The 17,386-nt window shown below is 42.8% G+C and overlaps 1 protein-coding gene across 12 annotated transcripts in view; it reads right to left on the bottom strand.

The window, feature by feature from the left end:
* Nucleotides 1-483: 483 nt before the first annotated feature.
* LOC144721545 (putative JmjC domain-containing histone demethylation protein 2C) overlaps nucleotides 484-17,386 on the bottom strand; it is a 131,323-nt gene continuing 114,420 nt past the window's right edge. For 5 of the 12 annotated variants that reach the window (XM_078599229.1, XM_078599231.1, XM_078599240.1 and 2 more), the window contains 21 exons: nucleotides 16,958-17,102; nucleotides 14,442-16,153; nucleotides 13,903-14,045; nucleotides 10,856-13,632; nucleotides 10,509-10,707; nucleotides 10,036-10,262; nucleotides 9,750-9,902; nucleotides 9,411-9,512; nucleotides 9,146-9,276; nucleotides 8,738-9,038; nucleotides 8,226-8,569; nucleotides 7,577-7,877; nucleotides 6,912-7,153; nucleotides 5,877-6,048; nucleotides 5,654-5,744; nucleotides 5,049-5,179; nucleotides 4,820-4,939; nucleotides 3,950-4,089; nucleotides 3,339-3,518; nucleotides 2,459-2,587; nucleotides 484-2,269 (listed from right to left, as the gene is read on the bottom strand). In XM_078599229.1, coding sequence (XP_078455355.1) covers nucleotides 2,177-2,269; nucleotides 2,459-2,587; nucleotides 3,339-3,518; nucleotides 3,950-4,089; nucleotides 4,820-4,939; nucleotides 5,049-5,179; nucleotides 5,654-5,744; nucleotides 5,877-6,048; nucleotides 6,912-7,153; nucleotides 7,577-7,877; nucleotides 8,226-8,569; nucleotides 8,738-9,038; nucleotides 9,146-9,276; nucleotides 9,411-9,512; nucleotides 9,750-9,902; nucleotides 10,036-10,262; nucleotides 10,509-10,707; nucleotides 10,856-13,632; nucleotides 13,903-14,045; nucleotides 14,442-16,153; nucleotides 16,958-17,102 — 7,833 coding nt within the window. In that variant the 3' untranslated portion in view covers nucleotides 484-2,176. The remainder of the gene's footprint in view (nucleotides 2,270-2,458; nucleotides 2,588-3,338; nucleotides 3,519-3,949; nucleotides 4,090-4,819; nucleotides 4,940-5,048; nucleotides 5,180-5,653; nucleotides 5,745-5,876; nucleotides 6,049-6,911; nucleotides 7,154-7,576; nucleotides 7,878-8,225; nucleotides 8,570-8,737; nucleotides 9,039-9,145; nucleotides 9,277-9,410; nucleotides 9,513-9,749; nucleotides 9,903-10,035; nucleotides 10,263-10,508; nucleotides 10,708-10,855; nucleotides 13,633-13,902; nucleotides 14,046-14,441; nucleotides 16,154-16,957; nucleotides 17,103-17,386) is intronic. The other 7 variants (XM_078599230.1, XM_078599234.1, XM_078599238.1 and 4 more) reach the window with 3 other exon arrangements.

The raw sequence follows: 17,386 nt of genomic DNA, 5'->3' as shown, positions 1-17,386 counted from the left end.
GCCACACGCATTTGTGCGCCTGGGTACTATAAATTCTCAATCCATTTCATGTTTTTATGAAATGCATCAGCAACATCGTTTGGCTGTTTTTCTTTCACTCTGCTTTTGATGGGAATTGTTGCACTCATGTGTACTGAAATCAAAGCTTAAATTGATTTTTTTACACTCAATAATTAAGTCCTGGATTAACATATTAACATGAGAATTCTGCCTGATATACGATACTGTACTTCATCACATCACTTAAAATTAGACATCAGAAAAAGAGTAAAGTATAGAGACAAATGTTACAAGTGTACATTTTCCACTGAATTTTAAGCAAAGGGTGGGGGGGGGGTCTTCAAATAAATGTTACCAATGTCGTCTTATTTGTATCTGGAATTGTTAAATTCAACGTCACACACACGCGCATGGTATATCAGTAATCAAACAGCGAAAGGCTACTGGAATGGGTTTTTTGTATAAGGAAAACACGCAAGAAAGTTATGTATTTATGTTTTTAATATATAAATTTCTCCACATATAACAAAATTGATGGGCCACCTTACTGTAAATTTTCAATGTTTCCATAAATGACACATTATAAATTGATACAGAAAATACCTCACATCGAGATTTTACAAAATATTTGTATTGTATGAGGCATCGGTCTCTTCATGTATTTTTGTATTTATATCGGTAAATAAAATAAATACACCTTTTTGTATCACTACTATTGATAATGGCAACACTAAACCACAACAGAGTAATGTACAATATAAACAGTATTCAAGATAGTTACAAACATTATACAGCATAAATGCTTTCCATGAAAAGGTTTTCCACTATATTATATGCTATATTACAAACGTGTAGCTTATGTATAAAGCAATGATTTCTGGGTTCTGTAATGATAGATTTAACTATGGTATATATACTGTATATGTACACTTGAAATCACTGCTTAATTGCAAACTGAAAGGTATGCATAAAATAATAGAATACAACCAATTATGTACTCATTGTTGATCTTTCTTGATAAATGCATGCTCATTAACATCATAGTATAAAATATGAGACAATGCAAACAAATAACTATTTGCCGCTGCATGTTAAAAACGTAACAGGCACGAGCAATACATGACAAATGCACAGGTGCAAGCCTTAGACCTGAGCAGTTTCGTTTTTGTACAATTAAGCCCTTGGTCTAACTCAATATTTAATATTTACAATTTACACTAGACTTTATTACAAGAAATGTCCTGGAATTTTTATACCACGTGGATAAAATGGTAAATCAAATTGTACAACTGTCACTGAGTTTTGATAACATGGTACCCCCCCCTGATTAGCACTGAAAAAAACACGTTCCTTTTGAAGATGAAAATGTCAAGTGTAATAGTTTTTTCCGTGGATTTAAACAGACTCGCAATAATTGTGCTCAAGAATATCACACATTTGTACATAACAGCTAAAAAACAAAGCGGCACGGTTCGTCAAAATTAGCATTTTTTCCTTCCGACACGAAGTACCTAATTGCACATGGTATCATAACCATACGAAGTGCTTCTAGGTGTGAACTGAAGGATCATCTTATTCCATTTTTTGTTCAGCCCGTATCAGAAAGTCTGAGCCAATATCTGAGCCGCGGCTTGAAAAAAGTTGCTGGCATACACCATGACACAAGTGCAAGTAAAAAGTTTAGCAAGTCCTACATATATATACATTTTTCACATGAACCGTCGCATACAAAAACAACTAGTCAATATACTGTAGTGTGGTACACGCACAAACCCAGGGTTCAAAGTTCCACCTTTCAAGGATTGCACTGGAAATATCTGCGGTGCACTCCAATGTCAGTTGCCCAGACTGACCCTACTTTCACTTGAAGCGGCTGAAAGAACATTCAGTTCCAGTTTACCTTTTAGGCAAGCATGTCCTGCAAAAATATAGTGCATATCGGGGTCACCCTAGGCTCTCTTCGTCCACTATGGATGAATTTTAGATAGTGCACTTTTTGTCTTGTTCTATTTTATCTTACAATGGCTGCAAGGATGGCTTATTTTTTTTATATCAAACCTGTTATGGAGCACAGATAGTGCATTCATCATCCATGTGGGGTTATTTTCTCTAGACTAGTCCGCATTAAAGCTAAGATAGTGCACTTGTGGTTATGCAATTTTGGGTGTTATTTTCTTCAGCAGGCAGTTGGTTGAGAGTCATTTTTCAGTTCGCGTGCACTTAAAATTCCAACCATGTTCTTCACCACATGGTAAATTATGTTCTTCACCTGCAAAACAACATTTCAGCGTTAACATTGCGGATTTTTTTTGTAATATCCATTGCTGCTGTCGTGTATTCGAAGCAGTTAAGTTAAGTTACGGAAACTCCACGGTGGTTTTGCATCTGATAAAACAAGATATATACATACAGGCATAATTTGTGTCCAAACTGTGTGTATTTATACGAAGTATATTACCTGCAGCTTGTCTTCATGACTACCATCAGGCCACTGCCTGAGCTCATGTGTCAAGCGAAGGCAGTGCTGAACATTTTCCGGGGACACAAAGTCGTCAGACACCGCAATGCAGTTGTACAGATTTTGCACCTGATGGATAAGGAAGAAGCCGCATTATGAATATGAACCACTGCTGTATTACTAACGTGCATATCAATGCATCTCCACAGCCTCTCATGTGATTTACGCAAAGTACACTGATGCATGTAAATGAAGTGTGATTGTATAATCACTCAAAATGTGCCCAATCTCAACAGATCTCAGAAGCTAATCAGGGTTGAGCAAGGACAATGCTTGGGTAGGTGACCACCACACATAGGCTGTTGCAGGACTACATTATCAGCAGAGGTAAATGTGGAAAATTACATTCTTGTACTGCACAACAATCCAACACTTACTACGAATATTTATTTTCCGAGAAAAGGTCCACTGAGCTATAAAGGTCTTTTTCAAAAGAAACGTAGCCACAAATCACGTGGAAAGGTATTACAGCCAAACACTCTGAATGCATGTTTCTAAATGTGAAGCGAAAAACCACAGGACCCGGGAGAAAAATCCATGCGACCATGGAGAGAACATGCAAACTCCAAATATACAGGTGTCAGGGTCGTGATTGAACCCGCGACGTCCTGTATATCAGGCGAGGTAGTTAACATCTCACCGCTGTGGCGCCGTTAAAAGTCTTATCGAACCCGCAACAGAGATCAGTATGGTGAAGCAAGGTCAAATAACCCTCATAACCCCACACAACATAGGGAAGCCTTCACAAAGCAGTGGATTGACGAAAGTGCTGTCTGTAAACGTGAATTTAGGATAATAGTGGTCAAGGTGTTGTAGTTACCTGGTAGAGGCTCCCTGCTGGTATGAGGAGTGCATCGCCAAGGCACTGTACCAGTGCGACGGGCCTGACTCCCTGCTCCTGTTGTAACCTGCGCCGAAGCTCTGCGTCCAAATAGATGCTCGGTGTCGGTGCCACATCTCCCTCTACTGGTTCCTCTTCTTCCTCTTTCTCGGCTGCCACCTGCAGCATCAAATGCAAAGTTGTTGTTCGTGTGTTTAAAAGTAGAGCGAATATAAACGATTGATGTATATGATACAGCCTCTCTCAGCTTAAGGCAACACTAGAAACTGAAATGATTTAATCATCTTGCTTTGTCTGGCTTGTGCATATTAATACTGGATAAATTATAAAGCTTTTGACATGCATTTTATATTACATAAAAACAAGGGTATGTATGTTTAACACGTAGGTTTTTCACGACCAATATTACCCATCGGTTTTTTGGGGGTTATTTACACGATCTAACCCAAAAAAGAACCCTCTATTATTTAGCGGACGTATATTGAACTTCTTACGCACCAGTACGTAGCCAACCGAATATGACAGTCACGGTTAACAGGCTTCTCAGATATACGTGTTTTTTCTGCATGAAAACATTAAATAAATATGACCTTGCTCAAGAACTCGCGGACTTTGCTTGCATCACCAGCCGAGAAGATGTGCCACAGCGCTCCGGCTTTTTGGCCCGCTTCAGAGAAGCGCAGCTTCATTGTTTCATCGGCTTCCCCAACCTCCAGTGCCTTTTGAAGCACTGAAAATGTTGAGATGAAATAAGAATGATATATAGAGCCAGGTAACAATGGATTTAATAAAGCGTGGAAAATTATATGACTTTTCAAATAGTTATCGAAACTTAGAATATTGATAACCTTTTTACTGAATATATTTACATCAATATTCTATTGAAACAGTACAACTAAATATGGATAGTAAAAAATCTGGAATTTCAAGGCAACAGATGAAAAACAGCCAAGCCCAAGCAACTTTGCGGATTAAAGTAAGCAATGATAAAGTTAAACTTTGGCTGTAGGGCATGTATGAATATAGTTTATTCAAGAGTTAAGTGTAATTTAAATACACAGCTATATCAATGAAGTGCCATTCGATAACTCCATCACGCATTGGATTTGAAAAACATCTTAGAACTAGTGCCTGCTGATGAGAAAATATTAGGATATCCAGTAATTCCTTGGACTAATATTAACAACAACAATAACACTGCTAAAAAAGCAATAAAAAATGTAACTCATATTTCAGGTTTATTGGTTGGAGGTTGTTGAAAAAAACACGAATTCGCCCACCACATTCCACATAATTCAGTAGATTACTTCACGGAGTTGAATCCTCAACAGTCTACATATTACAATATATTATGGCTCAAATACAAAGGAATATGGTGACATTTGAAATACAAATTTATACTTTATGTAACCCTTATAAGAGTTAATCATTTTTGTCATTTATTGCTTCATTTATATTACCTTCTCTGGAATTAGTTGTCCCTGCTGCCTCTTCAACATGAACCAGGATATTTATTGTGTCTGCCAAATCTGAATGGATACCTCTTGTTCCGAAAGCAATATCGCCCTCCTTTAAAAGACCTGCACATAAAACAAAATGATTACATTATTATAGAAGCCATTTTCCACCTACCAATCATAAACATGAAATAAACACCAAATGAAAATAAGATAAGGATCAAGGTTTTACCATAAGCAACGTGAAGCTTTGGTCCCAGCTCTGGCCGAACAAAGAAGTCTGGTGGATGGGACGCCAAATTCAACCTCCCTTCACGCGTGGTGTACTCCGCAAGGGGTACATTCCGCGTCAGATCTTCAAACCTGTTCCACAATGAAGAAAAGGCTCTCTGGATTAACGGAAATAAGAAATGTTTCCATATATAACCAGACACATGAAATGTTTGCAATTAATTTACCAATATTCAAAGACAATGCATATATGATCAGAGTATGTTTTTTGTTTGCATGCTGACCACAAGTATTGTGGTTAATGCAGACATTATTCCTTGTAAAAGGTTTCAGTTTGGTGTTTTAACATCTTAACACCTATTTTGTTGCCAGAAAAAAGGGGAAAACCTATTCTCATATTTTGGTACTGGCAAAGGAGGTCCCATAATTTACCAATATATTCATCTAGCCAAGAGAAATGGAACATGTCCACCGAAGGAGATGGCACGATGAAATCAGTTCATGTGTGGATGCTCGGTTGATTAGTGCATCGCAGGATTGTGAGAGGGGGGGCGTTCATCCAGAAGTGGATTGACCATGGCTGAATGATGATTCTGCTTAACAAACCTGTCAGGTAGGAGATCCCTAAAATCATCTCCTGTCGGCCACTCCTTCAGCTTGAGAACCATGGGTTCTCCAGACTCATTCTTCGGCCGTACTGCAATGCATTACAAAAAAATTTATATTTTAAAATCATAAACTTATTTGGTAATTTCTAATACTTTAAATACTACAGGCATTTTGAATAAAGAAATAATTAATATTATTGCCAAAGAGCAAAACTGTTTACCAGAGTTGTCTTGGAAGCCTTCCCAGAAGTCCTTGAGAATGGTATTGGATGGAGCAGCCAAAGTGTTGCAATCCACCAAGTGAGTTTCCTGCTTACAGATGTCTCTTGCGAGACTCTCTGGATTCCAGATCTCTTGGCGCAGGTATTCATGGACTCGTGACACGACCACAGGCTGAAGGATAGAACACACAGAATACAATGTCTTAAAATCAACGTGCCAGCATTTGTTAACCCTTTCTCAGCATCACAATCATCTGTCATTGTCAATCCTCTGTTGAAATGAAGGCATTTCCCACGTTGTTGATACTCCAGCAGTCCCACAATGCCACAATTCCACCTGTTACTTGCAAATGAACCAATCTCATCACTCCATCTCCGTGGTCAACCATCCTCTCTGTCATGTGTTCTCCTTTGGCTGTCGTTCTGTCACCAGCCTCGGACATCAGTCATAATCTGTACTTGTGATGTGTCCATGTGTCCTGCCCAAGTACACTTAACTCTGCTTAATAGTCAATATGGTGGTCTCATTTGCCTTTGTTCATTGATTCGTGCATACTTCTTCAGTCAGTTTTAATTAGAAGCATGAAAGTCTCGATATTTTGCGTGTTTTCCAATATTTGCTCACGATGCTGATCTATGTGTTATGGTAGGTGATATACACTAACTTGACTTTTGCAAACAAATTGGTATTTTGCTTTTTATGATCAAAATTAGTTTTTCAAAAGCACTGCCACCCTGCGCTTATTTCCCTCCATTTCATTGTTTTGATCCCAATTTACCTTCAAATAAACGCTGTCATATACATATTCTACTGTGTTTTTCCAGTCGTGTCCTTCAAACAATCACTTTCCTTTACTAAGAAAATGTTACACATTAACTTTTGTAGTGTTTACACTTACACAAATGTCCTATCTACATTATACAAAAAAAATCTTTCAAATGTATACAAAACATTTTTCAGCGAATGACTGAAACAAAAAAGGTATAGATAACGACATTGAATTTAGAATGCGCAATTCCAAAAATGGAGCTCACCTGGCCCCAAGTCCAGCACTCTCTGAAGGCCCTCCAGTTGTTTGGCTCTGTGGGGTTGTATAGGTGCAGAATACATCCTCCACACAGCCAGCCATGGGGCACTTTCCACGTTGCCACTCCATCAACCTTCATTGGCGCATGCCCCAGAGCCTCGTCCAGCTGCTCACACTTCACCTGAGACCTGGAACTTTCTCCGCTCGTCACGTTTGGCTGACCCGCATCTGTTTTCAGCTGCTTGTCAGCTACATACGATCAATATAGAAAAAATGCATGTCAAGCAATGCAAGCAACCGTTTTCTTTACATTATGAGGCCTCCTTTGCCAGTAGCAAGATATAAAGGTCAGTTTTGTTGCCAGATAAAAGGGTAAAAACCTATTACAACAACTGCTTTCTTTTATAATTTCATCAAGACAAGTAAATGCACATTTATTCCACTAAAAAGCAGATGTAAAAATAATTTAATATTTTTATGGAAAAAATTTCAGCCTCCTTCTGTGAATATTTTTACTGTTTATAAAAGCAAAAGGTTATTTGATTCCTTTCCATTCAGTTTAAGTAAAACAACATTGTTAAATTCACATTTCAAAAATGTCGAGTAACAGCAGTTTTATTTTCCTAACACAAATGTCTGGATTATTTAAAAAAACAATAACTTTCGTGTTACCTTTGGGATCTGTCTTCAGATGTCTCTGCAGCTCTCCAAGAGGTTCATTCTTGACTGACTGCGCCATGTCGGCTATTGTCGCAGGGTGAGAAAAGCCTTCGGACTTCACGGTGCCATGCAGCTCCTCCCTCTTGGGTAGCTTCCCATCGCCGGGTTCTTGCATCTCGTGCCTTGCCAGCGCTTCAGATACCCGCGACGCAGCCGGCATTGTCTTGGGCCACCCAGAAGGGATCTTATTCTCCACTACGGAGGCGATGATGTCATCCAGCAAGTTGGGCATGCTCCGCGAGCTTCTGTCCGTCTGAAGACGTAAGCAAATGCGGTAATTAAAACACTGGCCCTTCCAAGCTTATAGGACACCTCTCACTTCTAATCAGTTGTTACATGTCAATGCCAATGGAAACAAAAATAATTTTCAATGACAAAAACATATTTTGACACTTACAATTTAGGTTAATGTCACTTAATAATATGGCTTAAAGACGTTTGAGTCGAGTATTTTTGGCTGAGCAGCAGCTCGTATAAAAAGAAAAACAGCTACGGTGCATAAACAATGGTGCAGATGTGGCCATATGCCTGTACAAAAAACAGCTACGGTGCATGAAAAATCTAAATGCCGTGAATGTGCCAGGGTGTTTTTACAGCGTACATGAGACATGAGAGGCATGACGGGGGCAAAGGCCATGCCGCCATCGGTGGAGATGATGCGAAGCTTTCCGGCCGTGGTAGTGAGCAGGTCACGGAGGGTGGAGGAGCTCGATCCATGCTCCAGCATTCCTCCCGATCCACCAGATCCTCTGAGGGAGCTAGAGCTGGCTCCAGAAGCAGAGCTGATTACCGGCGGCACGGAGGTACTGCTAAAAGTCTCCAGGAGCACCACCGGCGACCGCTGCTCCCCCTTGATGCCTTTCCGCGGGGCCAGACTCGAAGCAGGGCTCAGGATGGACTCCAGGACGACAACAGGGTTCTGGTCAGCTTTCATCGGCATGACATCTGGTGACGAATACGATAGCAATCGTTTTATTAGTCGGTATATTTGCATCCGCAAAACTTTCCGGATGGCTAAAAATAAACGTGGTTTAAAGGAAACTTGACAAAAGAGGCACATAATGCACTTGCCATATGAGTGATACACAGTACTGGAATTTTGAAAACAGTCACCTGCCAACAACTGTTGGAAAGGAAAAGTACCTTTCTTCTCTTCTTTTGCCTTCTGTGTTGCCAAGTCAGCTAGCCAGTGCAGTGCTGTCTGAGATTCAGACTGAGATTTGCCTGCGTCAGAAGGCGAGTGCTTCTGCGTTTCAGTGCATTTGTTATCATTTCCATTATTATTGTGGAATTCCTTTAGATCTTGAACTTCACCTTTTGTATCTTTAGCAGGGCTGTTTACAGACACTTCTTGCTTCGGCTCCACTATGTTAATGCCATTCTTCAGAGTCGATGCAATAAGGTCATGCAGCACCTAAACAGGAAGTTACATTTCGATCAAATCCACGTGCTTTTGCAACAGATAAAGAGTCTGTAATTTGTATACATTTCAAGGCGTATTTATGTAAAACACACACTTGCCTGGGAAACTCCGTTGGTGTTGAGGAGCTTATGGAATGGTTTACTTTGCACATCTCCAAAACACGGGCAGTTTGACGCCATCCCCAGCCTCTCATGTGTAGCGTGCATCAATTCACCAAGGTCATACAACGCTGCAAGAACAACAAAAAGTAATCGCTCAGATATAAAGGAAACCCATATATATAAAAAAAAACATGTCAATCATTTTTTTTACATGCTTTAACTTTCCAATTCATGATAGCTTAAACCTCCAAAATGTACAAACCTGTTCCAGGGATGATCTGTGTTGGGATAAGGTTTTTGGGATCATGTACTTGGCCCTTGACGCACTTTATCCAGGAGAACGTTTCTTTTTTCCCTTCATTTTCTACAGAACAGAAAAGCCACAAACAAAATCACACAAAGGACTGTGTATGTACGTATATATGTATGTTGAACTTCTTTCGCACCGTGCATAGCCAACCATATCTAATCGGAGGTGCATGTTGTCCACCAATTACGTTTAATGAAAGATATGGAAACCAGAATTTTAAACATTTACAAGTCTATATTCCACATTGTTTTATTTATTTGACTTCTCAGTACAAATGTTAACAATCAATACCTGTGTCCCGCTTTTCCCGACGTGAAGTGTAACACTCAGGGCAGACCACAAAGCCACACTTTGGGCAAACCCAGTGGACATTGAAGAGCGTGGCTTCACAGGCGTCACACATCTCTCTAACTCCACGCACCGCACGTTTCCACGCCACTTTAGCTGTGAACAAGAAAGATGACAGGACGTCAACACACGTGAGATCACAAAGCAAGCACCTACCAGTGCCATTTTTACAATCATAAAGTTGGTGCAAATTCCAATGCGTGTTTCTCAGGTACGGCCATTTACTTACCATCTTGCGGTATGCGTGCCTTGGCATCCTTCTCGGCCTGGACCATCCGACAGAACTGAGGTCCCACGTGAGATAGGATGTACCTGGCGGATTCTATTCCTCCCTCTGCCCGTAACGCTGGAGCACCCGTGCCTCCAGGTACCCACAGGCTAAGGTCATCCGCTGTGCAGTCGTTTGGCGCAGAGAATCCATAAATTCGCAATGCCCCATTCTTATTGAAGGATAACCTGAATCATCATACAATGCAGAGAATAGAGGACGGAGAGAAAGGGAATTGTAAAACTTAAAGTTCAACATTGTCAGGGTACTAGCACCTTAAAATGACGGTTTAACAAAAGTGCTGATAACCGGCATAGGCAATATTTATACAATGTATCAATAAAGATATCCAAGTCAAAAGTTATGGAAGATGAAAAAATATTCCATGCACTTTAAATGTAACCGCATCGAAAAACAAAAAGTTGCGGGGATACCTTCGGAAGTGGTAGAAGCGGCAGAAGACCGCCGAGTGCACCTCCTGGCCCTTGCGGTAGCGCACCATGCGGCACTCGCGACACTTCTGCAGCGACGGCGTGATCTCCGTGCAGGCACCGTCCTGCAGGAAGGTCTCCCCGGTCTGCTTGAGCCGCTTCACCTTGCGCCAGTCTTTCAGCACACTCTCCGGCAACTCCTCTGTTAAATTGCAACACAGCAGGCAGAGGCAATGTATTAAAGTTCCTTTTGAAAGCCATTTAATTCCAATATCTCAGAACATAGGAATAATAATTAAAAATAATAGTAATTGGGAAATAACGAAAATGTAAAGAGGGTGAAATCCTACCATCATCAAGTTTTAATTTGGGCTTTTCCTCCAACTTCCCGGCATTGAAGACACCATTCTTCTTCTCATCCTCTTGTTTCTCAGGCTCCTCCTCTTTTTTGTCAGACTCCATGGGCAAGGGTTTCGTCACCTCTTTAACAGATTCTTTCTCTTGCCCAGCTGCTGTTTCTTTCTCGCTTTCAACTTCATCGGCACTGCCCAATTCTTTCCCTTCTTCCTTGGTCTCCTCTTTTTCTCGGTCAGCTTCATCGTCGTTCTGAGGTTTTTTCTTTTGCATGTCATTTTCCTTTTTCTTGTATGTTGGTTTAGGCAGACGTTTTGCTCTCCTTTCTGCCCGACTCTCCGGCCCTTCTGAATCATCACTTTCCGAGCCCTCAGACTCCAGTGCTCGCTTGGCTGCCCTCTTGGTTCGTCTCTCCTGCCGCAGATCTTTCCTCTCTGGCTTTGCTCTCCTGTTTTTACCCGAATCATCCTTTGCCTGTTTTCCACGTTTTTCTTCCTGATGCTCTTTCTTACCACGCTTTGACTTGTCATCATCTTTTGGATCTTCCTTTGTACGTTTTCCCCGTTTCTCCTCCTTGACATCTTCTCGAGATGCCGCGGCTTGCTTGCTTTCTTTCTTTTCTTCCTTTCCACTGCTTGCCCGCCTTTCATCGGTTTTCCCACGTTTTACTCTTCCTTGTTCTTCCAGATCTTTCTTTTGACGTTTCACGCGCCTGTTTTCAGCAGCATCCTCTTTACTTTTCTTTAATTTCCTCTCTACTTTAACCATTTCTTGCCTTTGATCCTCATCAACTTCCTTTATAGATGCCACTTGAATGGGTTGCAAGGAAGGAGATTCAGATGCTGGAAGTTTATCCGTAGGCCTTGCAGATGGGTCCACTTTGTCGCTGCTTACCATATGGTCCTCTTTTGAGTGGCGAGTTAGCCAGGCTTTCTTCAGCTTGGTGTGAAGACCACTGCCACCACCATTGGGATTGCCAGAGCTCACTGGATTGGCTGAAACTTCCATACTCCCCTTGGAAGACGATGAACTCACATCGCTTTTCACGCTGGCTGTGTCGCTGTCATTACCATTACTAGCTGGATTGGACGGTTGAGCGTGGGTTGATGATTGTAACGCCTTTTGTTTTTTAGATTGGTATGGAGCAGCCTTGGGAGCCACAGATGCGACGACAGATTGTGAAATGGTGATGGTCTGAGTTGTGCAACTTGATACTAAATTTGCTGCAGGTTTTCCAGGAAGAATCTGGGCTGTACTGTAAGCAGGACTTTTACTGGATGGTGGGCATACTGAGCTGCTCCAGCTTGTGTTTAGGGACGTGGTCATATTTACAACTGTGCTTTCTTTTGATACAGCAGAGTTTGATACTGTTGTTACCGTCCTCAGATCAGAACATGACAGATTCAAAGAAGTGTCTGGTGCATGACTGCTCACGGCTTTCTCTGAGTATTTGTCGGGAATTGAGATCACTGATGGAGTCAACAAGGGCACATTTGGCGGCGAAAGGGACTGTATGAACATATTGTGGCTTGTGCCGTGCACAATGCTGCCATGCTGCTTGGGGTTGCTTGGCTCTACACGTGCAGCCAGCAGAGTGGAGGATGCTGATTTTGAATGTACGATGACAGATGCCGGCGCAGCAACAATCCGACTGGTATTTTTCGAATCGTACATCTGTGCATCATGCACCTTCTTCATGTCCCCAATGGCTCGAAGTTCATCCAAGTAAGAACCGCCTGTCGAGTCTCTAAACCCACCTTCAGGATTCCCTTTCAGCCCGTTGGACAATTGATGTGAAGGTGGTCCGTTTTCTCCCGGAATCCCACGAGACCTCTGAAGCTCTAAAGGTTGCATCATGGCAGCCTGCAGCTGCTGTGGCGAAGCCACTTTCAGAGGGGACGGTGCCCGCAGTCCAGGCGCTTCAAAACGTTCGCTGTTGGCCTGAACGTGCGACAGGCAAGCTGGCGCCTCCCCGCGATCCATCATGCGGCAGCTTTGCTGCTGAGCCAGTGGTGGCGGAGGCACTGGTTTCAGCAATGGCGGAGGCAGCGGTGAGGCAGACATTGAAGACAGAGCATCGAGAGGTTGCTTCCTGCTTCCCGTGATTACAGAATGACCACTAGAGGGCATCAGGCGATCAGACATTTTATCCCTATTCACTTCTTGCAGTTCTGGTTGGTGCTTTATGAGTGGCGGCGGTCGAGACAGAGCTTTGCTGTTATTACCGCTGTTGCTATTTCCGGCTAGAGACTGCACTGACGGTGCCATCACAACTCCACCCTTTGTTCTATCAACACCCGTCTCACGTAGTGGTGGAGACATTACACTGGCGGTGTGGGCCCTGCTGCCTTTAACTCCATTGTGCCTGATGGGCTCATTAACCACACTCTGTGACAGAGATGTAAAGTAGCCACTCGGGAGCACTCTGTGATGCATCAGTGGATGAAACATTGCCAACCCCAGAGGTGACTTCTCACTTGGCCCATCTGTTTTATGCTTCTGATCCATGTCCCGCTTTGTGGACTTCCTGTACTCCAGCTCAGACTCCTTCGCCCTGTACGCCTGTGCGTACATTGCCATTTCCTTTTCTCTCCGCGCTAGCTCGCTGTCCTGCTTGCCGGAAGACGAGTGATGCTGCTTTCCCTCGTTCTCCGCGTGTCCTCTGTGAGCCAAGCTGTGAGGATCGTGAGAGTGAGGCAGCCAGAGCCCCTGCATAGGCAGGGCCTCCGACTTGGGAGGGGTCATGGCTGCCATGTGCTTTCGGTCGGATTCTCTGCACACAACAGATAATTGTAAAAAAAAATATTTCTATAATAATACACACGTGTATTCACACATGACCCCATTTCACTGCCTGTATAATGTCATTTAGACAGTATACAATAAAAAACAATTTTAAACAGCATTTCAGTAATGCACAATTAAGTTTTTTTTTATCTTAAGATGCATTCCATTCTCAAAATGTGGAAGGTTAAACAAATGTGCAGGAAATTACTTTAAAACTTCCACGTGTATACAGTTTGTGAAACTGCAGACCACTCACATCCTGTGGTTGTCAGACATCCCGGAGCGAGGGGAGGCATTGACCGGCAGTGGTTTGTGCAGTTTCCCCGTGTCTGCGCCAGCTGTGGGTTTCTGATCTGGCAGCGTAGTCGCATGGTGCAATGGCCAAGGGCTGTGCGTGCTCTGGTAGTCAACAAAGGGAACATGAAAACAAAGTGTTTATAAATGCCATTGTTTTCAAATCTTTGCATATTTCTTTTGTAAACAAACAACAAAAACATTTATTCTCGTGTTGTTTTTTTTGTGTTAATATAAGTTTGTGAAAAAATTAAAGGAAAAAAGGTTTGAAAAAAACACACAATTTGTTTCTTAATTAAATGTATTTGGAACATCAGTTTATTTAATGGGCAATGTGTTTAATAATTTATACTTTCTTTCCTGAACATTCCTTACTTCATTAAAACACCGAGTTATAATATTTAATAAAACGGATTACAATTAACACCCAATGTATTCAAACGGATATTTAAAAAAAACTCTAGGCTGAATATTCCCGCTTTTCATTATGGGCAGCATTACCCTCTTTGAGGTGTTCTCTACAACAGTGCCAGCTGACTCGAGGTGTGACCACGCTGCCATGCTTGGATGGCACGATGCTGCAGGATGCATGGGTAGCCTCATGCTGGGCTGCTGATGCCAAAGGATAGGGTAGAGCCCCATCTGGCTCACGTAAGCAGTGGCTGAGGGCATCAGATGTGCAGATGCCTGCAGTAAGTGCTGTTGCTGTTGTTGCTGCTGCTGGTGATGCTGCTGGTGTTGCTGATGCTGCTGATGCTGTTGATGTTGTTGCTGTTGGTGATGCTGGTGCTGCTGGTGGGCCAGCGCCAGCGCGGTCAGGCTGCTGGCGTGCATGCTGGGAGCCAGCATGGCGGTGGAGGCCGCGGAACGAGAATCCAGCCCCGCAGAGAGCAGAGCGGCTGAGCTTGTCCGGTAGTCCAGTCCCGAAGGCAGCATGGTGGGCTGGGAGTTGAGGTGCGGAGGAAGCATGGGAGAAGAGGCCGCATGAACGGCCGAGGCCATTCCCGATGGATACAGGTGGTGAGAAGGTGCCAGGTGAGACGAAGAGAACGCGCGCGCGGCCTGACTGGGGGACGACGAGAGAAGATGGGCATGGGTAGGCAGTCCCAGGGCGTGATGAACAGCTGAAGAAGAAGACGAACTAGGAACGAAGGGATGAGAGTAGAAAGGCAGGTGTTTGGCTTCAGCATCTAAGTCTCTGCTGTATGCAGACATAAACTGCTCTTTCTTGTCAACAATGGGCATCCCCTTCACATTCTCAGCCAGCAACGACCTGGGAGGAACTGGCTGAAAGCTCGATTTCAAGGTTTCCGAGTCAGACCTCGATGTCTTGGGGCTGACTCTGTTCTGCTGCGGTGAGGAACGAGGTTTTCCAACGTTCAGATAATCCATTCTTGCAGCCGAGTAGTCAATCCCTTTCCCTAAATGGTGCACATCTTCCTGTGAGAATCCCCCAGATCTCTTACTATGAGCTTGTACTGACGACATACTTTTTGATGTGTGTTCAGATTTCAGCACACCACTGTTGCCTTGCTCAATGTGTCCTTTAGCAGGCAAAATCGATGAATTTCTATTCATGGTTGAATAGTCCTTGGCATAATCTCTGCACTTCTCAGTGCGTTTCAGCTCCGATATTACTGGAGATTGACTGTGGCGCTTTGCCTGCCTGATGTCCAACGTTGCTGGGCTTGCTACTTCACCAGTCCTGGAGGTGATGTGTCTTGAAGAGGAGGCAATGTTATCAGTCCGATTGCCCTCCTTAACATCCGCAGTTTTCACTGGAAGAGACTTCTCTTCGTGTAGACTCCCCGTTGCACTCTCCACTCTCTGATGTGTTCTGAATTTCACATCAAATTCACCCGCTTGCATGGTAGTGGCAGTGTTATCAGTCTTTGAGCTGTACACTCTAAAATTTGTAGCATCTGGTCTCTCTCTTTCTGAGCTCTTGCTTTGGTCATCCTCTTTTTCTTTGCTCACAGTGTTGCTGCTCCCCGTCTCTCTCTCCCGTAAGGAGGTTTCAAAAGCATCGCCATCCACTGAGACCTTATCAATTGATTTCTCACTCTCGCTACCTTCAGAGTCAGAGCTGTCAAATGGTTTTGACCGTTTGCCTGATGAACTGTCTTTCTCTGTTCCATCATGTGCCTTCCTTTTTCTGCTGGTTTCCTGTCTTGCCTTGCTCTTCCCCTTTTCTGAAATGGAAAAAACCGACACTTGGTGTCAGTGTCAAAAAACCACAGTGTAAGTACTTTTTCCATCAGTACTTCCCATTTCAAGTTGTACACGATTACCGTATGACAAGTGATTTATATTTAAATAACTGTATTGTACTTTTTGGTAACAATGACCTGCATTGTTTTATTTCACTATATTAGTTTTTATATGGAAGTTGATACCCCTAAAGTGAAACTCCTAAAATCTACCTGCCTATTATAATAATGAATAATAATTTACATTTGTAAGATGCATTTCATCCGTGGATCCCAATGCACCCATTTATGGACAGCAGGAAATAAACAGAAACAGGATACATTTCTAGAACTAGGGGTTAAAGGCTTAAATGTCTAATAATGTCTAATAAGTCTGTCTTATTAGCAAAGCATTCCAAAACCAGGGAGATGCAACAGCAAAAGCCCGATCACCCCAGGAAATGAGCCTTGACCTCGGAGTACGGAATCGATCAACATATCTTCCATGCATTTTCATGGATATGAGTAACACTGATTCTATTACCCGCATGTTTGTGTGTTTCTTGTCACGGATACAAGGATACTGCACGGTTAATATGATCCTTCAATAATAGTGATCCCCATATCAGCGTGGATAAAAGGAGTTACACTGCACACAAATCCATGGAGGTGGGAAGTTAAACGGAGAGTTTGACACCACCGAAAAATTACTTCCAGTGTTCTGTGACGAATTTATTGTGGTTTTAAAAATAATTATTTGTGCTCGTGCACCACTGCCAATGCAAAATAATTGGGCTGGATGCCATTTCTCAGTGTTCTAGAAAGCACCTCTCTCGGGGTCCCTTTCCTTGCGGTCCTCATCTGGAGTGCTGCTGTCCGAGCCTTTCCTTCGCCCGTTGCGTGCCGTGCCACGCAGCTGCAAAGACTTGGCACCTGGAGCAGGGGCTCCACTCTGTCCGCGTGTGAAGTGGCCCTGCAAGCATTAAACACGTGGCTTTCAGGAGACCGCGTCTGCAGCAAGACTGAAGGTTAATTTCTAAAAGGTACAACAAACAGATTTAAAGCTTTCGTGACTGCAGGGATTCATCTTCTTGGTTCTTTCGGTCATTCAGACTCTGTATTCTCGACAGACCTGTTCTCCACCTGAGGACGGCTGCTTGCGTTGTGGCCGAAACGTCGTGAGAATTATTTTATTATGTTTTATTTTTATTATTTTATTATTTCCATTCTACATGACTTTACCGAAAGAACCAAGAC

The sequence above is a fragment of the Lampetra planeri genome, chromosome 12, assembly GCF_965212315.1.
Source record: "Lampetra planeri chromosome 12, kcLamPlan1.2.h2, whole genome shotgun sequence".
Lineage (NCBI taxonomy): Eukaryota > Metazoa > Chordata > Hyperoartia > Petromyzontiformes > Petromyzontidae > Lampetra > Lampetra planeri.
This window is presented reverse-complemented; position numbering and strand designations above follow the sequence as displayed.